General features: G+C 43.5%; 1 protein-coding gene across 3 annotated transcripts in view; it reads right to left on the bottom strand.

The window, feature by feature from the left end:
• Positions 1 to 18876, bottom strand: part of SYNDIG1 (synapse differentiation inducing 1) — a 79510-nt gene that overhangs the window by 21957 nt on the left and 38677 nt on the right. Inside the window, exon 4 of one of the 3 annotated variants that reach the window (XM_065058915.1) lies at positions 8498 to 9581. The exons of the other annotated variants lie outside the window; for them this stretch is intronic. Coding sequence (XP_064914987.1) covers positions 9435 to 9581 — 147 coding nt within the window. The 3' untranslated portion in view covers positions 8498 to 9434. Of the gene's footprint in view, positions 1 to 8497; positions 9582 to 18876 lie in introns of those variants that run through there. 3 annotated transcript variants of the gene reach the window in all.

Genomic DNA, 18876 nt, shown 5'->3' with positions numbered 1-18876 from the left:
TTTAAAAGAGAATGTGATAAGTACAGAATATTGGACATGGGCATTGCTGAAATCATTGAAATCCAAGCAAACAAGGTTATAAAGACATGTGCAAACCCAAAAGTGGTAGGTGACAGTAGTGACCTTTATGGCCCACGGTCCCACCTACTAGCATACCTGTCCCTCTTGCACTAGGTACTCTGTAGAGCAGAGAGATACTCTGTCCTTGGAGAACTTCTTGTCAACAACCATCAGTTTAATCTTGCTGCAAGAAAGGCAGGAATGTGTTCATGCCTGAACTTCTAAGGGCCAGAGTAATTTCATATTTGGAAGAAAGCCCCGGTGTTATCCAGATCTGATGCAAGCTTGGTTTTTATGGGGATGCAAATGCAGGAGACCACTAGCACACCCAACATAGACTAAGGGCAGGTGAAAAGTAAACTAGGTTTCATAAGACAATTATAGAAGCTAATTTTCAAACAATGTGCACCGAAGTGTGCCACTCTTGACCTTGAATAAAGCATCCATATTAACATTCTGTATCAGTGCAAGTCTATGTGCTTTTAATATGATTCAAATTAAGCAGGGAAAACTTCTCCTATAAGAAAAGAAACTATCCTCTCAGTGCTGCCATCCGAAAGCTGGGTGGCAAAACATCATTTTCCACATGTTGCAGGATGGGGATGGTCTTGGAAAAAGCATCTGCACAATAGTTTACTGAAACATACTGAGCAGCCAAAATATGGCCACTAATACTGGGCAATATTTAAATATATGTTGTGGTTTAACCTCAGCCAGCAGCTAAGCCAAATATTTGCAAAATCAGGACTTGTTTATGTGTTCTTTTAACTGACGGTTACCAGCATTCTGTGGCTGGCTGAAAGTTAAGACTATTTCTGCAGTTTTGACATACAGACTGATCACTGGTGTAGAAACACGAGTTTTAAAAGCAGCATTTTTTAAGAAGACAAGAGCGCTCATGATTCAAATTACAGTGAGTGGTTGGAATTTCAATAATTTATTTTATCCTTTTCTCCAGTTTTTACAACATACATGCATTTGTATAGTTGTGGCTTTCAAGGGCAGAAGGTGTTTTTAACCAATGCTGGGCTCCAAATGGTAGAAAAACTACATTTCATAGAGTACTGAATTCAGGCCAGCTATACATAAGAGTAATGTCTGGAACATTCCTAGGTCAGTATCTTACTTAACAGTCTCAGTTTTTACACTCACTTGCAATACATCAAAATGAATAATGTATCTATGGAAAGAAGGAACAGTTTAGATTCCTTTAAAGACAATGCCTGTCTTCAAGTGAATGGATGAGTGACAGATATATCAGCAGTGTAAAACTGGTGTCATTGTAAATATTGGGCCATAGCTTTAATAATACAGTTGGTTAATAACACATATTGGTTTCCTTATTGAGAAGGATATATTTAAGTTGCAACTTTTGCTAAAATTTTTAATTATTTTAATTGACTTATTAATTCCAGGCAAGCTCTTGTGTAGCTTGTAAAGGGCCAGAGCACAAGATGTACTTTTCTTTACACGCTAGAGGAGGACAGGTGAGCAAGAAAGCAAGCTCTTGGAAGGGTTCTCCAGAGTCTAAAGATGCACAATCTGCCAGATTTCAACATTTCTGCTATTAAAAATAATTCAAAATTACCTCAGTAATATAATTTCTTTTGGCATGCCAGGTGCTGCAAGATTGCTGAGGAATATAAAGTAAGTGGCATTTTTGGAAAATGCATGCCCTCCTCCTCTCTCAGCAAGTCAGGCTTTTCATCAGCTTCCGAAAGCACGGCTGTATGACAGCTATAAAGTCATGCTTCAGCAGCACAGCCTGACTATGTGGAGCCAGCCTGAGCATCCAGGACATATGGCTGCAAACCAAAATCATGTGAAGGTCCCCCAAGGAAATTCAGGGATGTATAGGCTAGAAATCAAGGCTGATATCCTGGTGTGAGAAAGCAGAGTATTTTTCTATTACCAGAGATTCTACTTTTGAAATCCAGTGGATGAGTTAATATGGTGGATGGGTGACAGTTACTGCATTGGATCACAGGCTTGAACCCAAAGATGTTTAAAACCTGTTGCCTTACAGGCATTGTGAAGCTTTTTCTGCTGCATAGGAATACCTGTCTAGCTCTAAAGCAGAAAGATGGGTGACTGAAAAGTAGCCTATTCACAACAATGTGAATAATCAGTCATACAGATCTCTTCATTGCTAGTCCCTGAGTGGATATGGGTTTATCTGTCTCAATGTGCCAAACCTGGATATCGCCCCTTGCAAGCAGAGTTGAAAGGAGAAGCTGGAAATCTTGCTGACAGACATCCCACTAACTTGTTGGTTGGCTTGTGCTGTTTACTCCACTATTCTGGAACAAACAGGGACTGCAGCTGCTGAGTGTCTGGGAGAAGAGACACCAAGCAAGAGAATTCAAGGATGTTCCCTGAAGACTAAGCTTGCATTTATACCAGTTATTCAGGTCAGTGATATTTACCGTCCACATGCAGACTCAACAGTTTGGCCATCACTGATCTCATGGGCAGAGTGATCTGGGATACTCAGGACACGGCCTGCATGCAAAGTTCACAATCACATCAAATTTGTAAGTGTGGATAACTTCCTTCAGATACTCCTGTGCTTGACTCTTCAGAGTGGGTCATGGGACACATCCAACCCTTGCTTGAATTAATTGCAAGGGCACATCTTGGGTGTATATGAACCTACACACGCTTGGACACACACATAATCTCTGATGTAAACAAAACTACTGTAAATCAGATGCCACCTTTGAAAAGAGTTCTAAACACTTTGGATCAAGTTTTGAGTGAGGATCATTCATGTTTTTAGGGAAGAAAGTACATCTTTCCTGCCACTGTCAGCTGATGTCTGTGCCAAGTCGGGGCAGCATTCGTGTTTTGCAAATGGGTCTGGGCTATTTGCAAGGAGCTGTAGCTTTTCTCACTGCTGTCAAGCTTCCTTTGAAACCTTCTGAAACACTGTTTTTACACTCGCCCACACAGAGAATGACACACTCCCAAAGCTGTTTGGGGAACTTAGCAACACACTTCTGCTGGGAAGCCACACCAGCAGCAGCAGCTGATCTGAAACGCCTCTTGGTGTCTGCACCAGCTCTTCCCCCCACCTTCCCTTAGACAACTCTAAGGATACTAATGTGCCTCATCAGGGGTCTTGCCTCAAAGAACAGGATCTATCTGTGGCATCAGCCATCTTAGAGTGCACTGCATGGAAGGATTGGAAAGCAAAATCTCAGATCACACAGCAGAACCAAGAACAGCCTTGTCTGCCTCAGTCCCAAGCTTGAGCTGGGTGGCTTGCTCTTTCTCTGGTTCGTGTTTAAGCATAAATTGGTGGAAATGGCAGCTCCTTGGAACAAGCATACTTGGTGATGAGGCACATCTGCAGCTGGGAACAGTGCAAATATGGTAAAGCACCAGCCTAACCTGCACTGGAGCTTGACCGTGTCTTCAGTGCACAAAGCAGAGATGCACATGGAGAGTTTATCAAGCTCCTTCTATGCACACAGAGGTCAGGACAGTCTTCTGCAGAAGGGGAAGGCAAGTGGAAGGCCAAAGTGCAGCCAAGTCTTTCAAGAGGTCTGACAAAGTGTGACTCAAAACAAATTAAGATCCCCTATGAGCTTAAGCAACATTGGCAGCCACATACAGAGGATGGCCATTTCATGGTCCCTGCTAAGGGAAAGCAAAAGTTGAGTTCTTATGGGATAATAGAAAACCTACAAGAGGCTGGGGGAAGACAGAGGGAGGAGAGGCAGACAGACTTTGCAGGTGAACCAACCATGACAAAACTTACTCTTTCCCCAGGCTCTCCTCTGGCATCCCTCACCCATTCTGCATAGCTGGTAGAGTGAGTGCCTCTTTAAAGCAGCAGTCTCCCAGAGAACTCTGCCAGTGCCCCCTCAGTTTCTCCAGTGGTACAACAAAGATGTGCCATCTGTGGGGCAGGCTTGAGGTGGCCCAAGGACAGGACACATCCAGGCAAGTTTGATTTTGTGTTCCCATCTTACAAAACAAACCCCAAAGATTACTCTGGCTATTTTTTTGGTACCCAAGAACCCAAGTGAGCCTTGAATGTAGTGATCTCATTTCATATGTGTTGATCTGAATGCATCTGAATCCTTGGGAATCTCATCTATAATGCTGCCAGGTTTGGAGGAGAGACTGCTCTTTGACACACAAAAAAGCTGGAGGTCACTGCTTACTCCATCAACAGTACTGCTGTCCCTCAGCAAGTCTGAACCAGGAAAAACTAAGAGCTTGCATAACATGAAATAGCAGACACAACAAGTAAGGCAAGGCTCCCCTAATCCTGGTCTCCAGCAGTGGGATCCCCTGGAAAGTGTAAAAGGGCAGGGCAAGGACATGCTATTTCCCCTAAACCAACCTCTAACATTTAAGGAAGTTTGGCAGGGAACAGCAGTGATTTAGAGATCTTAGATCCCTTTGTTCATTTTGTTCCTTTATTCACTTCTTGTTGCAGTGAAGATCTCAGCAGAAGCATCACCCTGGCTAATACAGTGACTGACAGATCTTAAACAGTAATAAACATATCTGCTTTCTGTAATTTGAAGCAACGTTCCTGGTAGAGGTGCTGCAAAAGCAGCTGTTTGCTTGCATGATCTAGTTGAAGAGGATGTGCACGTCAAAAGGGACAGATGCAGAATGCAGAATTTGCGAAAGAGGGTTATGAAAATAGCTGTGACTGCTAGTGGAGCACACAGTAGCAGTGCTCCTGTTGTAAATGGGTAAGTTGCAATGGAGGAGATAGGTGTCAGCTGACATAGATATATAGCCCAAACAGCCCAGAAGAGCAGACCCCTGAGGGGGAATTTGTCATGGCCCTTTCTTCACCAATAAACTTGCAAAGCCTAGATTTACAGAAGCAAACAGCAGGGTCTGTCTGGGAATTTTCTCTCAATTTATTTTATGTTTGTTTGCCTGTATATGGAATTTGACAGAACATGACTGTTCTCTCCGAAGATTTTCTGTATTTGTAAAAAAGTGCTGAGAAAAGGCAAATACTTCAGCTGCAATACTCTGATGCTGTGCTACTCCAAGGCAGCTGCAGTTTGCCTGCTGAATATCTCACTCTCATCTGAGGACCAGTGTCCCCACTGGGACCGCCATGACGCACTGGGACCAGGAAGCACCAGGATGCTCCTACAGGGAGTCCTGTTAACACTCAAGAACATGAATACAAAGCAAGATAGTAATTCTGTATGGAGACATGTAGTCTTTTAGCTGCAAACTTGGGTTTTCTTTTGTTTTGCTTTGCCTAATGCATTCTCATAAAAATATTTTTCTTGTTGGACGAGCCACCAAAGCTTTTTTGATGGCCGTAAATATATCAACACAGCCTGCTGGTATGAATTGATAACTATTTTTAGTCATCCAGTATGTGTTTACTGAATATTAAGAAAGCCACATGACAAACAGTTTTCTTCCTGCTGGAGGAAACTATCTTTTCTTTTCAGAGTGTAGGGGGTTAATGTCATAGAGCACCAAATAAGTAAATGTTACTCAAAAAATACAGTTTTGAACTCAGCAATCCTGCAAAAGCAGTTAGCTCATCATCTAGGAAAGCTGCCAAAACAGTACATCATATGTAGTTTCTTTATGACATCTGACCAAGATCCAAGCAAGTTACAGATGTGACAGAACTCTCTTGTCAGTTCAGTGGGGTTACCTTCACAATCAAAGGACATAAAAGCTGCAGGAAGAAGTGAGGCATAAGAGTACCATGCAAAGGTGAAACAGGGAATTAAACAAAGTCTGACTGTATAAATGGCACAAAGAGCACCTCACAGATAACCAGAATAATTCAGAAGCAACCAGCCCAGATTCCTGATCTGTCCCATTGCTCAGAAATTGAGTATAGAACTTAAATTGGAAACGAAACCCTAGAATCTTAAATGCACTTTTTAAAGGCAAATGGAGAACTGTTGCCTGGTAAGACAGGGTCTCCACATCTGCAAACTGTTTTTTAACCATCAGACCCACCTCTTTCCAATCTCTTATTGAAAAGCATTGAAAGTTCAGAACTAGAATTTAATGCTAAGGCATATTTTGGTAGTCTTGAAAGACCTCTCAGAATTATTGGTTTTTTTAGCTCTAGTTGATGGCAAAGTTACTGTTTGGACAAGGCAGGCACCAGGTCTTTACTGCAAACTCTACCTTGATCCTTGAAGAAACAAGTTACTTTTCAGTCCCATTCACCTGCTTCTGTGGCTTGAAAGAGTGCTGGCATTATGCTTTCTAACAAAGTTGAGAGGCAATCTTGACATGATTAGTAGCCCACACCAACATTTGTAAATAGGCTAGTTCCAAAAAGGCTGCAGGTGCACCAGTTACAGAATCACACAATTACAGAATCACAGAATGGCTGGGGTTGGAAGGGACCTCTGGAGATCATCTAGGCCAACCCACCTGCTAAAGCAGGTTCACCTAGAGTAGATTGAACGGGAATGCGTCCACCTGGGTTTTGAATGTCTCCAGAGAAGAAGACTCCACAACCTCCCTGGGTTGCCTGTTCCAGGGCTCTGGCAGCCTCAAAGTAAAGAAGTTTCTCCTCATATTTGGATGGAATGTCCTATACTTCAGTATATGCCCATTGCCCCTCATCCTATCATTGGACACCACTGAAAAGGGTCTGGTCCCGTCCTCTTGACATCCATCCTTGAGATATTTATAAACATTTATAAGATCCCCTCTCAGCCTTCTCTTCTTCAGGCTGAACAGACTCGGCTGTCTCAGCCCCTCCTCATAAGAAAAATGCACTAGGCCTCTAATCATCTTTGTAGCTCTCTGCTGGACTCCCTCTAGTAATTCCTTGTCCACCCTAAACTGGGGAGCCCGGAACTGGACACCGTACTCCAGATGTTGCCTCACCAGGGTGAAGTAAATGGGGAGGATAACCTTCCTTGTCCTGCTGGTCACACTCTTCTTAATGCACCCCAGGATACCATTGGCCTTCTTGGCCACAAAGGCACATTGTTGACTCATGGTCAATCTGTTGGTGACTAGAACTCCCAGGTCCTTCTCTGCAGTGCTGATTTCCAGCAAGTCCACTCCTAACTTGTACTGGTGCCTGTGGCTATTCCTCCCCAGGTGCAGGACCCTACACTTGGCCCTTGTTGAACTCCATCAGGTTCTTCTCTGCCCAGTCCTCCAGCCTGTCCAGGTCTCGCTGAGTGGCAGCACAGCCTTCTGGTGTGTCAGCCCTTCCTCCCAGTTTGGGATCATCAGCAAACTTGCTGAGGGTGCACCCAGTCTCTTAATCCAGGTCATTGATGAACATTGATGAAGAGGTTGAACAAGACTGGACCTAATACTGGCCCCAGGGAGCCCCACTAACTACAGACCTCCAACCAGACTCTGCAAGTAGCCAATAAACCAATCCAAGACTGAGAGGGATTGCTACAGTGTGAAATTAAACATTATTATGCTTTTTTTTTCACTGAAGTTAGATATAACAGAGCAGAGGCGCATTAATAAATCAGTTCCACTGTGATCAAACCAGCATCAGAGAGGATTTTAGTAAAAGTAATAATAAGCTTGTAGAAATCTTAAGCTCTGCCTATTAAAACTGCAAAGCCATTCCTTACTGTTTATCTAAACTGTTCTCCATCCTCTGCCCACGTGAACTGATATTGTATTTCCTCTTCTTTACCTCTAGAAAGCTTTTTCTAAAGCTGAATCCAGACCCACCTCACTGCAATCTGGTGTTGTCATTACCACCTAACAGAATGAAACTTGTCTGCAATTGCTAACCTACAGATACGTAAACCCTTTCAGTTTTAGGTCAGTCCACTCATCTAACAAAGACTTGCAAAATACCTAATCAGAGAGACTGACCTTGCAGCTTTAGATATTCTGAAGCCCACACAATTAGTTGAGTCTTGCTTTTACACACATCTCAAGACTATGGGATGAAGTGTCCTTTAGCTGAACATCGCTTATTATACACTAAAAGGATGATGTAATGCAATATGCAAATTTGCAACCAATGGGCTCTTTAGGGTGTGAATGTAGTGATAAGATTTTTTAAATAATGACTGTTTATTTTTCTTTCTGGCATGCAGGCTTTATTCTAGCACCCAGGCCTGTGGAAGTTTGTAATAAACAATTTCTTGTCTCTTTGTACTACAATTTGGCTTTTTTGCACACTAGGTGACAGAACCCTGGTTTTGGAACAACACTAGGGCTGAGGTTTTTTAGCTATCCTGGAGTGGATATGAAAAAGTTTATCTCTCCCCATTTGCATCTGCCTATCACACACCTCACATGTTTCTGCGTTTCTTCTGTTCACTTCTTCTCCAGGCTTTTCCTCTGCTCTGATCTATAGCAGAAAGAGCCTTAGCTAGCATTCAGGAGCTGATAATACTGCTATACACTGCAAATATGTGCAACAGCAAGAAGGAAAGGCTGGCACAGGCAGAGATAATAATATGTATTATGCTGAATTTTATGTCATGACCAGAAGGCTCTTTATTACATAATTTTCTTCTTTACAGCTCCCAACAGAGCAGCAAATGCATATATTGTAAACCTCTACAATGAAATCTATGTAAATCACAAATATAGAGCCATGTAATGGTTCCCTCATGGTGATCCAACATCAGCATCATCAGCACTGTCAAAGCCAAGGGGGATGCATTATTTCCTTTGCTGGCTTGTCTTCACTAGCAGAGAGAACAGAAAGGATTTCTCCCTTGCTTGGGTTGCATCCCTCAACCCAAGTGGCCTAAACAGCCACTGCTGACTAAGTGACCAGCAGCTCATTATGTTGCAGAGACACTGGCATGAACGCTGACTCATAGAACTGTGCAAACAAGGCCCTGCAAAGTCATCTCTGAAGTTCCTCTGTTGTCACTTGGTGGAGGTGCCTGGGAACTGGAGAGTGGGAATCCCAAGTGCTTGTGTGGAAGCCCCAAATGCTTGCAGAATGGCTAGCCAGTGGTTACTGCTTGGAAATTTCCTTGCTGTCAGGAGAAACTGAAAGGCAATTCAGTAAAAGGGATTTTCTGAGGATGGGGAATAACTAGTGGAAGGAACCAGGGATATCTCCTGGCACAGCCATTCCTAATACAAGTAGACTTAATCAAGAAATTTTATAAGATGAACAAAGGAAGTGCAAGACAAGGGTTCCCCTTGAGTTGGGAGTGAAGGCATAACACAATGTGTTTAATGATCCCAGAGGACTCACCTTTATTCCTAGCTGGGGTTTTGCACCAGAAATGAGTTCCCTGCTCCTAACCTGTACACAAACTGCCCAGTGCTGCTGTGTCAACACCACCGGGGAGGAACAGCTGGTGGAGTTTGTCACTGTGTGTCAATGGCTTCCCCTCTGAGGCGGCAGGTCATTGTAAAACAGTCTTGAGTTTTGGGAGACCCTAAACTGGCCTTCAGCCCATTTCTTGTCCGTTTTCCCACCTGGAACTTGAAAGGAGGTGTGGAGGAGGCAAAACAGAGGTGTATATACCATTGCATGGGAACGCTTGCAATACAGGATACAAGTGGCATGCTGGGAATGTTTGTGTCTCTTGCAGCACCTGCAGGGAAAATATTCACAGACAACTCTTAGTTTCATGCTCACCTCTGAGGAAGCAGATTCACTTGGTGTTTGAAGATGTTTCACTAGAGGAAATCTGGCCTGTGAACCAATCAAGAGACCTGGCTGCTGAAATGAACAGTGGCACGTAATTTCATGTTAAGAGACATTTGCTTCCTGAGGGCCATGTTAATGGAGTCTGACTGGGTGTTAATTTGGTTATCCTTTGCTGATAGGTATACAAATATCACTTTCCACAGGCAGGGAGGCTGCATGTTAATGGTCCTCCCTTGCAGGGGCACAGAAGCAGCAAGCTCTCACAGAAATCCCTGGCACAGACAGCTCATCAGAGAGTCGTGGCATCCTCGTGAGGGAGGCTCAGTGGGATGCCGGCTGTCCCAGTCACTCCTGGTACAGAAGGAAGGCTTGGAACATGACAACATGCTGCTGAGGCCACAGTAGAAGTGATCCTGGGAGCTGAGGAGTGAACTCATCAAGCGTCCTGAGAGCAGAATTGATGCACATCATCAGATATGTATTAGGTCTTCAGATGTTGTCCTGTGGATAACAATGTCCAGTGGGTTCTCTTGATGTTAGAGAACACATGTGGTCAGAAAACAAGTGAGGTAAAAATGTAACTGTCTAAATGTACATACTGGCATTTGCTGATGCAAAGCCATATTGCCAGCTCCTGCAAAAATGCTCTCAGGATAGCAGCCGGAGGAACTAGGCTCACAGTCAAACAGGAACAGCAGCGATGTCAGAATAGCAATAGTGAATGAGTAAGGAGGAGATGCAGAGGGTATGACTGATTGGCTTGTGTGTGATTACGTTAGACACAAGGAAGAAAATGTTACAATTATGGTGATGAAACACTGGCACAGGTTGCCCAGAGAGGTGGTAGATGCCCCATCCCTGGAAACATTCAAGGCCAGGCTGGGCGGGGCTCTGAGCAACCTGATCTAGTTGAAGATGTCCCTGCTCATTGCAGGGGGGTTGCACTAGATGACCTTTGAAGGTCCCTCCTGACCTAAACTATTCTATGTTTCTATAATTTCAGCTCCTAACTGAGAGGTACTGCTGCAATGCACCTGCTGAATAAATATACCACTTGTCTGTACTGCACATAGGAGGCCCAGATGTGAGTTGGTATGCCACAAGGCCATAGCCCTGAAGGATGGTCTCTGCCCCACCCAAAGGCAATGGTGTGCAGGGATTTGACACGTGTCCCTCAGCCTTGTCTCAGGGGCACCAGGGTCCAGGTATGCCAGGTTCTGTACAAAAGTATGATAACAGACCCTTTCTCCTGCACCAGCTTTTGTTTCCAGGCTTGTCTCTCGTAACTCTGGATTTCCAGCAGATTGCCTTTCTTTCTAGAAGCTGTATTTTTGACTACTGAACCTGGGATATCTCCAGTCACAGATGCCCCCTGCCCCCATATGGGATGCTCTGGGGCTTTATTGTTCCCAATGAGTTCAACCAGTGGTTAAAGCAAACCAGTAGCTCTGAAAATTAAACACTAAATCTAAAAGGAAGTCACCAAAAGAGGCATATGACAAAACAATGGTGGGAAGTGATGTAAGCAAGAAGACACAAATGGAGGAATGGGTAAGGATGGAAACAAGCTCTTCCCCTGTGGAAAGTCTCTTTCAGCCCAGAAATTTGCTTCAGTCTCATTTGATGCCATGTGGTGTTGACTTCATTTGCATTGACTTCACGGTCTCTGGTCTCAGACCCAGGGTGGTATACACAAATGACCAAAGAATATCTTAGTACTCCCGTTCTTTAAGAGAACATTGTGTCTGTCTCCAATGTGATTTTCTTGTTTACCATTCTAAATAATAACCCAGTGTTGGCAGACAGATGGGGAAGATGCACTTAAAAGTCTTTGCCGTGCCTAATATCTAGGATTTTGTGAGTCATTTCAGTCAGAAAAAGAGGAGATTTAATGTTTGATTGACATGACATCATGGTTCTTTTTCCTTTATTTGGAATTAGTAATAAACTGAATTATGGTCAGCCACTTATCATTAACAAAAAATCTTTAACCTACTTTATGCAAAATACATTTCCCCTCTCTCCTAAATCAATTCACCAGAGAAAAGCAAGAGTCTTTCTCTTGTATATGCAAAGTTGAACAATTTGGTCCTTGAGCAAGCAATAGAATTTCATGCATCACAAGCAAATCAGCAATGTCTTGGCCACATGTACATCCAAACAGCAACTGAAATACCTAACTGCGGCCCTTAGCAGCACTTTTTGTTCTGGCTGCTTAGTTGAACATCCTGTCCTGCTGTGCTGGCTAAAATGCCATAGTGAGATCCTCTTGGCATGGCTCTTTATGCCTTTCAGAGTACTGCTCTCTTTAGCTTATTTCATTTTAAAGTGAGAAGTCAGGATTTTCCTCAGTGGAATTTATGGCACAGTGAAACTCTCAGTGACTGGTGACCAATGATAGGATCCTAGGGAATGGCAGGAAGATGTGCCAGGTTTAGGTCAGATATTAGGAAAAGGTTCTTCAGCCAGAGGGTGGTAGAGCACTGGAACAGGCACCCCAGGGAGGTGTCATGGCCCCAAGCCTGACAGTGTTCAAGAAGCAATTGGACAACACGCTCAGACACATGGTGTGAATTTTGGGGTTTTCCTATGCAAGGACAGGAGTTGGACTCTGTGATCTCTGTGGGGCCCTTCCAACTCAGGATTTTATGATTCTATAATAATTTTGCATTAAGTATTTTATGATTCTGTGATTCTAAGTGATGTTCACCTGCAAAGGGGCCTGAGCTGGATCAAGGACTCCATATCATTCATAAACGTTAGATGAACATGGACTCACCTCTCTCCCAGCATGAGCTTCTCTCCACCTCATTGGAGCACAGGAACCCTTCCTCCCAGCACAGCCTCCTCTGTCCTGATACCTCCTAACCCCAGCCCTGCCCCAGGTCTTTGCTGCAGAAAAGGAGGATCACAACCTGCCAATCTTCTGCTTCTCCCATGCCCCTACACTGGTTGAATCACTGCCTGGTTACAAGAAGGACTTTGAGACAAAGACACAACAGCAGATGATGGCAACCAGCTAATGAGATGCAGTTTCATCTGTAAATGCTTGCTGTGACTGTACAGGTATATTGGAGTAAAATTCACCTTCTCTTGAGAGACTATCCCTTCACTTCTGACAGCCCAGTGACCTTGGGACTTTACATGAGGGAAGAGGAGATGGAGCCTCACAATGCAAGCACAGGTTGTGTTAGCTGACTTGCCTCTTTTATAGTGAGTAAAATGCTGGTAATGAGGAAAGAACTTTCAGCTCGCGTCAACATTGCTGTTTGATTTTTCTTCTTTGCTTGTCTCCCAATACAGACTCCATGGTTCTGCAGTGTGCACCATGCAGACACTAAATAAAAATAGAAACTATACATAACACAGTATTTGCTTCTGCAACTGCAGGACTGTAAAACCAGCCCAGAGATGTCATACCTGAACATTACATCTTACCCAGTCTTCCTGTCTTCCCTACAATGCCAGAGCTTCCTAATCAAAATGGACAGAAATCCCCTCCCCACACATGATCAGATTTTCCTTTTCTCCTTAGAGAATTCTCCCTTTGTCCTTGCTGCTTTGCACCACTCACACCAATGCCCTTCACACCCTTTCAGCACTGTCCCTTGTCGTTCAGTTGTTGCACAGCCTGACCCCATCTCTCCCAGGTTTTCTACCACAAACTCTATTGCTCAAGCTAAAAAAGCAATTTATTTTCAGGTATTCACAAGAACAGGTTGAAATTAAAAAGCAGACACCAAACTCTGCAAGGCATCATATTAATCTACCTCTGTGACCAAGTATGAGGATATACCAAAGTGGCAATATAACAAGCAAGTCTCCTGTTTAAAGGAATAGATGGCTATTTGCTCCTGCTGCTGAATAACTTTCCTGAACTATGTAGACCATATAGGTTTAGGGTCTTATAATATATGTCATCTTGTAAAAGTCCAGACTTTACAATTCACCTTATCTGTACCCCCCTACACACAGGAGTGCCTTCCCAAATCAGTGAACCATGTCTCCAAGGGACCTCATGCTCCAAATATAATTTCTTTAGTCTCTGCAAAGGTAGAAGGGTAGGTATCTGTTGTCAGGGCTTTGAATGGAGCAACAGGCTCTACTGTAGAGCTGTGCTGAGGTCCCGTGGGACTGCTCCCTGTGATGATGAGGACACTGCCCTGCCACTCTATCAACCCCAGGCTCCCTGTTCCCCTTCTCTTGTGGGGCGGCCCTGATCTTGCTGCTCCCTGCTGCCTCTGAGCAAGCAAGATAATCTAGAAACTGTTTTCATGGGATGAATGGAAATTTCTGTGGAAAAAAGGTATTATATAGCCTACCAAAGTTTTACCTCAGATTTATCTATGTTTGTGGTATCAGTTTGAGATTATTCTCAGTGTTGATATTAGTTGATATTATTCCTTGCTCTGTCTGGTCACCCTAAAATAAAAGCTCTGGGATCCCTAACCTGGATGCCCCAGAAAGACCTGAACTAGACAACATTTCCATCTTTGTTTAGTAAAAGAAATACCAGGCATGGTATCTGGTTGTCACCCCTTGTAGTAGCACCGCTGCCTTCAGTGTCTCAATCCTCTCCTGATTAATCACGCAATCACACCCAGGCAGTGGTACAGAGCCACATCCCTGCAGGAGCAGTGAAAGTACACATCCTCCCAACTGTTATATCAGATGTCCTCAGACAGCACACCTAATAGGATAAGCAGATCACAGATTTGTCAGGGTTTACAAATGGTGGCCTTTCTACATTTCACCCTTGATCTTCAACATAGCAATTGGTAGGAAGAATGATCTTTCTTGCTTTGCTAACAGATGCAAGCACATATGGTGAAGACTCCAGGTTGGTGAGTTATGGGCTGATAGACTAAAAGAGAAGCTAAACATACTGGAAGGGTGATTTAATACTGACAATACTGTCACCACCCTGTGCTTATACTGGAGATGGCAGATGATGCACATTCTGCCAAAGAGATTTCACAGAGGTTGTGATTTTCCTTTGCACAGAGCTATGACAGCAATCTTGCAACTTAATTAGCCATTGCCAAAATATGTCACACTTGGTAGGAGGTAAATTATTTTGGCCTTGTCAAATCGTTTTCAAACATGCTGTTTCCTTAGTGGTCACAAGAACATTACAGCCTCAAATCCCCAAGGGACCTGCTACATAGGGGAAGGAAAAAAGTTTTTGTGATAATAGGGCTCTGAAACAACCAGTGAATACAAGGAAACAGGTTTCACTATGACATTGCTGACTGAGAGATTGTTTAGGTCTGGCTGATTTCCCAAAATGAGTGGAAGCAGCTGTTTCCCCCAAATCACGTTATGGAAAGCAACAAGTCAACTTAATATTCACACATCCTATTTCAAAAGCAAAACAGTACCTCCCCAGCTCCAACTGGAGCTGCAAGTCTGATCTGCAACATTGAGAGCAGTTCAGATTCCCACCACCTAACCCTTTTTTTTTCCAAAGACATCTTGCATTTCCCCAAAGACATCTTTGTTGTCAAATTGTGACATTTTTAACTTCTAAAGCTACAAAGGTAAGATATCACTGACACCTGCGTTGGCAAGCCTGGCCTGCCCTGTACAGAGGAGATGACTGTTTATCTTCCTTCCCGGTGTTCACCCCTTGGCTTTTTTAAGAACTAACTTGGACTTTTGGTCATTGCATTCTCATGAATGACCCGTTTGAATGCCTTGATTGACTTTGCTATGCAGAAACCTTCCTGAATCCCTGTTAAACACCACACCACTGACTGATCCTTTCCTCTTTCTTTTCTAGGGGGCCCTCTCTGATGGGCCAGGTCCTCAGAGAGAACAAATATCTCTGACCTTCAGTGGGTTTGCTTTGGACACTGTTTGCCTATGAAGTAGCTAATGAATACAGAGTTGCTTTTCCAGTGCTGATGGATAACTCAGCATCTAGAATCCCACTGGCTTTCAATCTGATCCATATTCCTCTGCTTCTCTGGGGTTTAAAGATAAACAGGATGGTCCCTGGCACCAAATGGCATAAAATCATAGAAACATTTTGGTTGCAAGAGACCCTCAAGATCATTGACTCCAACCATTAACCATTAACCTAACACTGGCACTAAACTATGTCCCTAAGAACCTCATCTAGGTGTCCTTTTAAACACCTCCAGGGAGGGTGACTTAATCGTGTTCCTGTGCAACCTGTTCCAATGGCTGACAACCCTTTCTGTGAAGAAATTTTTCTGAATATCCGATCTACACATGCACTGGTCTCAGCACTGCAAGCAGCATACTTCCATTGATGTTCCCTGCCATGCCTGCTCCTCACATGGTGCTTCAGCTCCACAGGGCTGTTCTGCTCATTTTCCCTGAAAAAAACATCTTCCTGTGTGCAACACATCATTAAAGGCAGGTTTATGTCCTCTCTGACACCTCTATACTCCAGTGTCTCCATTCCAGCTCTTCCAGCACTGCCCTTTATACAGTTCTCACCCATCACCCCATCAGCATCCAGGATGTCACAAGGGAAAAGTTCAACCTACAGCTTGGCAGTGGTATAACTGCACCCAGTAGGACACTGTTTTCTCTTTTGAGCTAATTGTAGCAGAGTGTGCCAGTATATTTGTGCTTCCTGCAGGACAGATTACTCCCTTCTACACATTCTCTTTTATCTGGGAGATGTTTTCTGGGGTAAAGGAGTTTGATACTAAACCTGCATTACAGGGATGGGCTGCCTGAAGTGTGCTGCTTTAATTAAAAAAGTATAACTTCTATTTGTAATTAATCCCTAATGGGTTTTGAAGATTGAATCATTCATTTATCCTGGGCCACAGAAAATGGGAAATCTCCAATTCAAGGATCATAGGACCCAGGGCGGGGGACAGGGCAATGTCAAAGTGTTCAGAGCCTGACTGCAAGGGCAGTAACACAGGGAAAGTGAGGCTCTACCATGGCCAGAGTGTCTTAGTCATGGTCCCCTTCCAAAGTCAACCTGTACATGCCCTTCCTCTTATCATCTGCAAATGGAGAGGAAGCAAGACTCAGGCTCAGCCCTTTTTGAGGCAAAGCTATGCCACAAGGTACTACCATATCAAATCTAGCAGAGTCATGGGCAGCCTTCAAATGTACTTACTGTTGCTTTATGTACTGACATATAAAAGAAACACAACTGAAACCTGTGCCATTATTAAATGTATTACAGGTCAAATCACCATATAAATTCAGGAGAGTACAGATACTTCCAATAGCAAGTGAGTGCTGTTACTGCAGTATTCTTACCACAGCTTGTTTCTGCTACCAGGAGGAGCAATGTCCCCTCTCAGCATGTTTGAAAAACTGCTTGATGAGATAAGGAATCTCCAGTAATAATGAACATTGCAGAAATTCACTTGTTTTACTCAGCTGCTTCTTCCTGAATACCAGAAGTGGTTATCTGCCCAAGCATGGGGTGTCCATGGTACCCAGTGGTTATGGGTGCAGAGGATCCTAGATAAAAGCATCATCCGCAGAGGGCTGCAATATCAGGAGATGCAGGAATGCTTTTATAACCTTCCCAAGATGAAGGCCTTTCTGCTCCTGAGACCGCAGTTCCCTCAGTGAGGGGGAGTCACTGTTAAGCCCCATTTAGACATAGAACATATGGAGCAAGGGCTGAGTTTGGTCTCATGTTCACACAGGAATATAGGAACCCTAAACTCTCATCCCGTGCCACAATGAGGAGTTGCTCCTGGACCTTACCTTGAATTTTGCTTAAATGCCACTTCATTCTTCTCTGTTTTCTACATTTCTGCTAAGCAACTTTGAGAAATGTATGGAGAACATGAACGTCCACTTGCAGTTAATGAGCAAAAACCAGGCAAATAATGTTATCACTTTCTCAGGCTGAATTCAACACCCTGAAATAAATTGAAGTTCCTTGCTGTTAACAAAGAAATGAAGGGGAACTGAGGCTGCTCATTCCTTTTCCAGCCAGAGTGCACACATGAGCTGGAAATATCTATGATGATCTGTTTTCTAATCAGCAGATATATAAAGTGTGTATTACGGTTTTGTTGTTATATATACAACAGAAAAGTTATTAGAAATGAGGGGAGGCATAAGGCATCACTTCTATGACACATTTAGAATATCTGAAAGCTTGAAAAAAATGTTGACGGGGGAAAATGCTAAAGTGTTGACAGAACAAAGTGAGATACAGAAGAATAAAAGCCAATGCCCATGTGATTTAAATATTCAGTACCATCATGGAAATACTGAAAGCCCTGGGAAACAAGAAATTTGTGTTCACCACAACTTCGGGAAGTAACTGAGTGTTACAGGACAAGATGGTCTTCACCAGGAAAGAAGAAAATCTTTTAAATATAAGTGAGACATTGTGAAAACACATAAGGAAAGGCTCAGATGATGTTCAGGTTGAGTCCAGCTTAAGCTGAGTTGACCTGTCACAGATGTGGTTCAAACTGAGACTAGGTGGATGCACTGAAACTTAAGCAAAGACAACTTGGACAGTCTTTGGACCAGCTCTGTGGCAAGGTCCCATAAGGTCACTGAATTTATTGCTTTAGAATAGCTTTGGTGTAAGTGCAAGCTCCTAATTAATTCCTTAATTAGTTGTAGTCTGTAGAAACCTGTCTAGAACAATGCCATCTGTGCAACAAGGTCAAGCAATGAGGACACATTCAGCATAATTACTAAGTATGGTGTCTTGAATGAAATCCAGAAAACCCAGGCTGGGACAATTACTATTTAAATTAGTTCAGAGGCCTGCATGTGTCTGGACATCACATTCCATTTCCTCAGTTATCATACCTGGGAGGATTTAGAAGTTACTCTGCCATTATCAGCCCAAGGACCACCTTCGGTTTTTGTAGCATGTCCTTGCCATAGCAAAGGGAAGTGCTGTGAGCAACTACTGGGCTCTGGAACATGGACAGGGAATTCTCCACCACCTTTGGTCCCCATTGTGAAGAGAGGACATGATGCCTTCCAGAGATCCCCCATCAGATGACTGAGCAACAAGAAGTCCAAATCATAGCCAGAGGTGGCTGCCTGAACAGACCTGAGAAGAAAAGATTTGGTCTTTCCTGCTCCCACCATCACATTTCTACACCTCTTGCCAGAGACAGTAGTTGTGAGGAGAGGTCCCTCATGGCAATACACCTCATGATGCTGGGATGGATGTTACCATCCATTGACCACCTGGGAATTCTGGCTAACAGCTGGCTTGAATTGCATTGTTTCTCCTGGAGTTCATGATGGCAAAC

Source organism: Columba livia, chromosome 3 (assembly GCF_036013475.1).
Source record: "Columba livia isolate bColLiv1 breed racing homer chromosome 3, bColLiv1.pat.W.v2, whole genome shotgun sequence".
Taxonomy (NCBI): domain Eukaryota; kingdom Metazoa; phylum Chordata; class Aves; order Columbiformes; family Columbidae; genus Columba; species Columba livia.
The sequence above is the reverse complement of the archived record's forward strand: the minus strand, read 5'-3'. Positions and strand labels throughout refer to the sequence as shown.